Raw genomic sequence first — 2641 nt, forward strand, 5'->3', positions numbered from 1 at the left:
AGTTTGCAAGTTTAATCTCTGTAAATGAAACTGGCAGCTTCTAGCAGAGGCATGATCTCTATGAGCATCCATGATTATATATATTGATGTGGCTTTAGATTACAGAAACCAGAAGTGCAAAGCATGTATATTGCAACAAGGTGGCTTAGTGACCTTGGATGCATCTCCTTTTAATGGAGCTCCACTTAATGCAAGGGAAACTATTCAGGAAGCAAATTGTTGAAGCAAAAGGCAAGAGTCTTGCTTAAGAACTAGACATCCTGAGCGAGTTGCTAGTAATGAAAACTGCAGCTGCAGTTAATCCATACACAGGAGGTCTGCTGGTAACAGGAGGTGCTGGAAACTCACATGCAACAGTTTCCAAGGAAGTTGCTGAATTCTTCCTTGAAATGGGGATTAAAGATGTTAAGCTTTCCAACTCGCCATGCTCAGTGAACAAGGAGAACAATGAGAGAATTCTACTTCTGATGAACTAGAAGTTGGGGTTCTAGAAGAGCAATTCAAGGATGTGCAAGAAAATGCCGACCAAATTACTCGAACAATATGGGCAACAAACCAACCAGATGGATGAATGGATAGATGAAAATGATTGATGCCTGGTCAATTTCTTGCAAAGAAATAATTTCTCCCACATTAGAACCTACGAACAGGCATCATATCAATTACGCTACTGAGAGGCGCAATCGGATTGAATATGCCACCCCACATCCACCTTGCCATCCCAAGCCTCATTCTGGTACTGCAAGAGAGAGCTGATTAACTTTAACTGAGATTCACTATATTTCAAACATAGTAAATATATCTGCTACATTAATATCCTCAAATTAAACTCCCTTATTAAATTGTGAAAATTTATGCATAATTGACCTTTGAAACAAATAGTAAATATTAGAAATTTATATATGCTAAGTGATAAAATTGCAAGATTGGACTCGTGAAAGCCCTTTTTCTTAGGGGTCTACTTGGCATATAAAGTCATTCATCATACGAAAGTATCATTTACACATGTTCCAATTAGACATGAAAATAAAAGATTTATTCTCAATTTAACAACGGTTTAGCAAAACTCTTAGTTCATGTAATTTATTTTAAATTCATGGAAAATTCAATTTTAATCTAGTTTATTACAAATAATTAAGAAAAAGAAAAAGAAAAAAATGAAGAAAAGAAATTAACCAATACAAAGCCAGATGCAATACCTATGCTTGATCCAAGTCAACCTGAAGCGCGCTGCAAAATGATGGATGTCCAGTTGCTCTCCATTTTCTTTAGCTCCAAAATCTGAAGAAAATTAAGTATTATTCCTTTTTAAATCTTGATTGACAGCACAAAAAAGAAATAAAGAGAACAATAAGAAACAAGAACATACATACCTTAGGAGTTTGATTTGGTATATACTCAAATTGATAAAAGAGAATTGTTTTAAGCTCTTCCTCCTCCTCATCATCTCCCTCTTCTTCTTTTCTAACTATCTCCATTTTATTTATTTATTTATTTTGTTAAAAACAACGCCTCTAATTAGAGTTGGGATTTTTCAAAATGTATATGAGAGATTATATAGGCTGGATTCATCCTCTCATCAGGGTTTTCCTTCATACACGTGTTCACGTACTTTCTCTCTTTTCTAATTATACGTGGGATTGCCAACTTAAGAATTATCGTACTCTTTCGTAGTTTCCTTGTACCACGTAATTGCTTGTGCTGGATAAGCATAAGAGTAATGACTCCAATGGAAACTTATGTTGTCAGAGCATCAAAATTGTCAGCGTCCCAACGAAAAATGTGGCTAGGGTTAGGTCAAATCCAATCCAACTATTATTTTTAAATTGATGGTTTGACTCCATTCTTGTCATGATACAGTAATATAATCTATTTTGAAATTAATCCTTTGATTTTTTTCTATAAGAAAATAATTACCAATTTATAAAAAACTATAGTTAAATGCAAAATCAATACGATAAATAATATTACTAATAACTTAAGGGCTCATTTACAAGTACCAATATGGTAAGGTTTCATCCTATCCCACAATCAAAGTTGTTTTGAAATTTCTTATCTATTTCTTTTGTATAGTTTTGTCCAATTGAATAGGATTAGGTTTAATTAAATCCAGTTATTTTAAAATTTTCTTATCTTACCTAAACTTTTTAGATATTTTCTTTATCTTATCTCGTTTAATTTTTTTTAAAAAAAAGTAACTAAAATTAGAGTTTAAATTTTATTTTACAGACAAGACAAATAAAATAAGAACATAAATAAAATAAGAGTTAACTACGTAAATGAAAGGAAATGAAAGACATAAACTTGATATTAATGAAAGCAAAGCATAAACATTACAAAAAATACAAAGAGAGAAAGCGAGAGTATGATCTTGATATAGACACTAAGATGCCTAAATGCATGGCAAATGCCTCATTTTATAGGCCAAAATTGGAAACTATTGATTTGGTGATTAATTGATGAGTGGGTGGCCAACTCTTGACTTGGTGACAATCCTTATCTTCTTTTGTTTGCCCAAAACGTCATTAATAACGTCCAAATTGGAGCCATTTGAAAATATGAAAGTTGTAGGCAATTGTCTCATCTTTCTTATGTAAACAATTCAGCTCATTTGAACTTCTAGAACTCCAGATATGACTAA

At 32.6% G+C, this 2641-nt stretch overlaps 1 protein-coding gene across 1 annotated transcript; it reads right to left on the reverse strand.

Annotated features, from left to right (window-relative positions):
- Positions 1-244: 244 nt before the first annotated feature.
- Positions 245-1599, reverse strand: LOC105111783 (uncharacterized). Its single transcript, XM_011007234.1, has 5 exons — positions 1374-1599; positions 1247-1281; positions 1200-1214; positions 672-776; positions 245-383 (listed from the first exon to the last, which is right to left on the reverse strand). The coding sequence occupies exons 1-5, from the start codon at positions 1476-1478 to the stop codon at positions 245-247; spliced, it is 399 nt and encodes a 132-aa protein (XP_011005536.1). The 5' UTR covers positions 1479-1599.
- Between the last annotated feature and the right edge of the window lie 1042 nt (positions 1600-2641).

This window comes from Populus euphratica, unplaced genomic scaffold, assembly GCF_000495115.2.
Source record: "Populus euphratica unplaced genomic scaffold, PopEup_1.0 scaffold475.1, whole genome shotgun sequence".
Lineage (NCBI taxonomy): Eukaryota > Viridiplantae > Streptophyta > Magnoliopsida > Malpighiales > Salicaceae > Populus > Populus euphratica.

What these genes read in the sequence shown, in the direction of transcription:
- LOC105111783 (XM_011007234.1), bottom strand. Translation starts at nt 1,478, where the DNA reads ATGGAGATAGTTAGAAAAGAAGAAGAGGGAGATGATGAGGAGGAGGAA. An exon ending in TACCAAATCAAACTCCTAAG is followed by an intron (nt 1,282 to 1,373) that starts GTATGTATGTTC and finishes AATTTTCTTCAG; the next exon opens with ATTTTGGAGCTAAAGAAAAT. An exon ending in CAATCCGATTGCGCCTCTCA is followed by an intron (nt 384 to 671) that starts GTAGCGTAATTG and finishes CCCCATTTCAAG; the next exon opens with GAAGAATTCAGCAACTTCCT.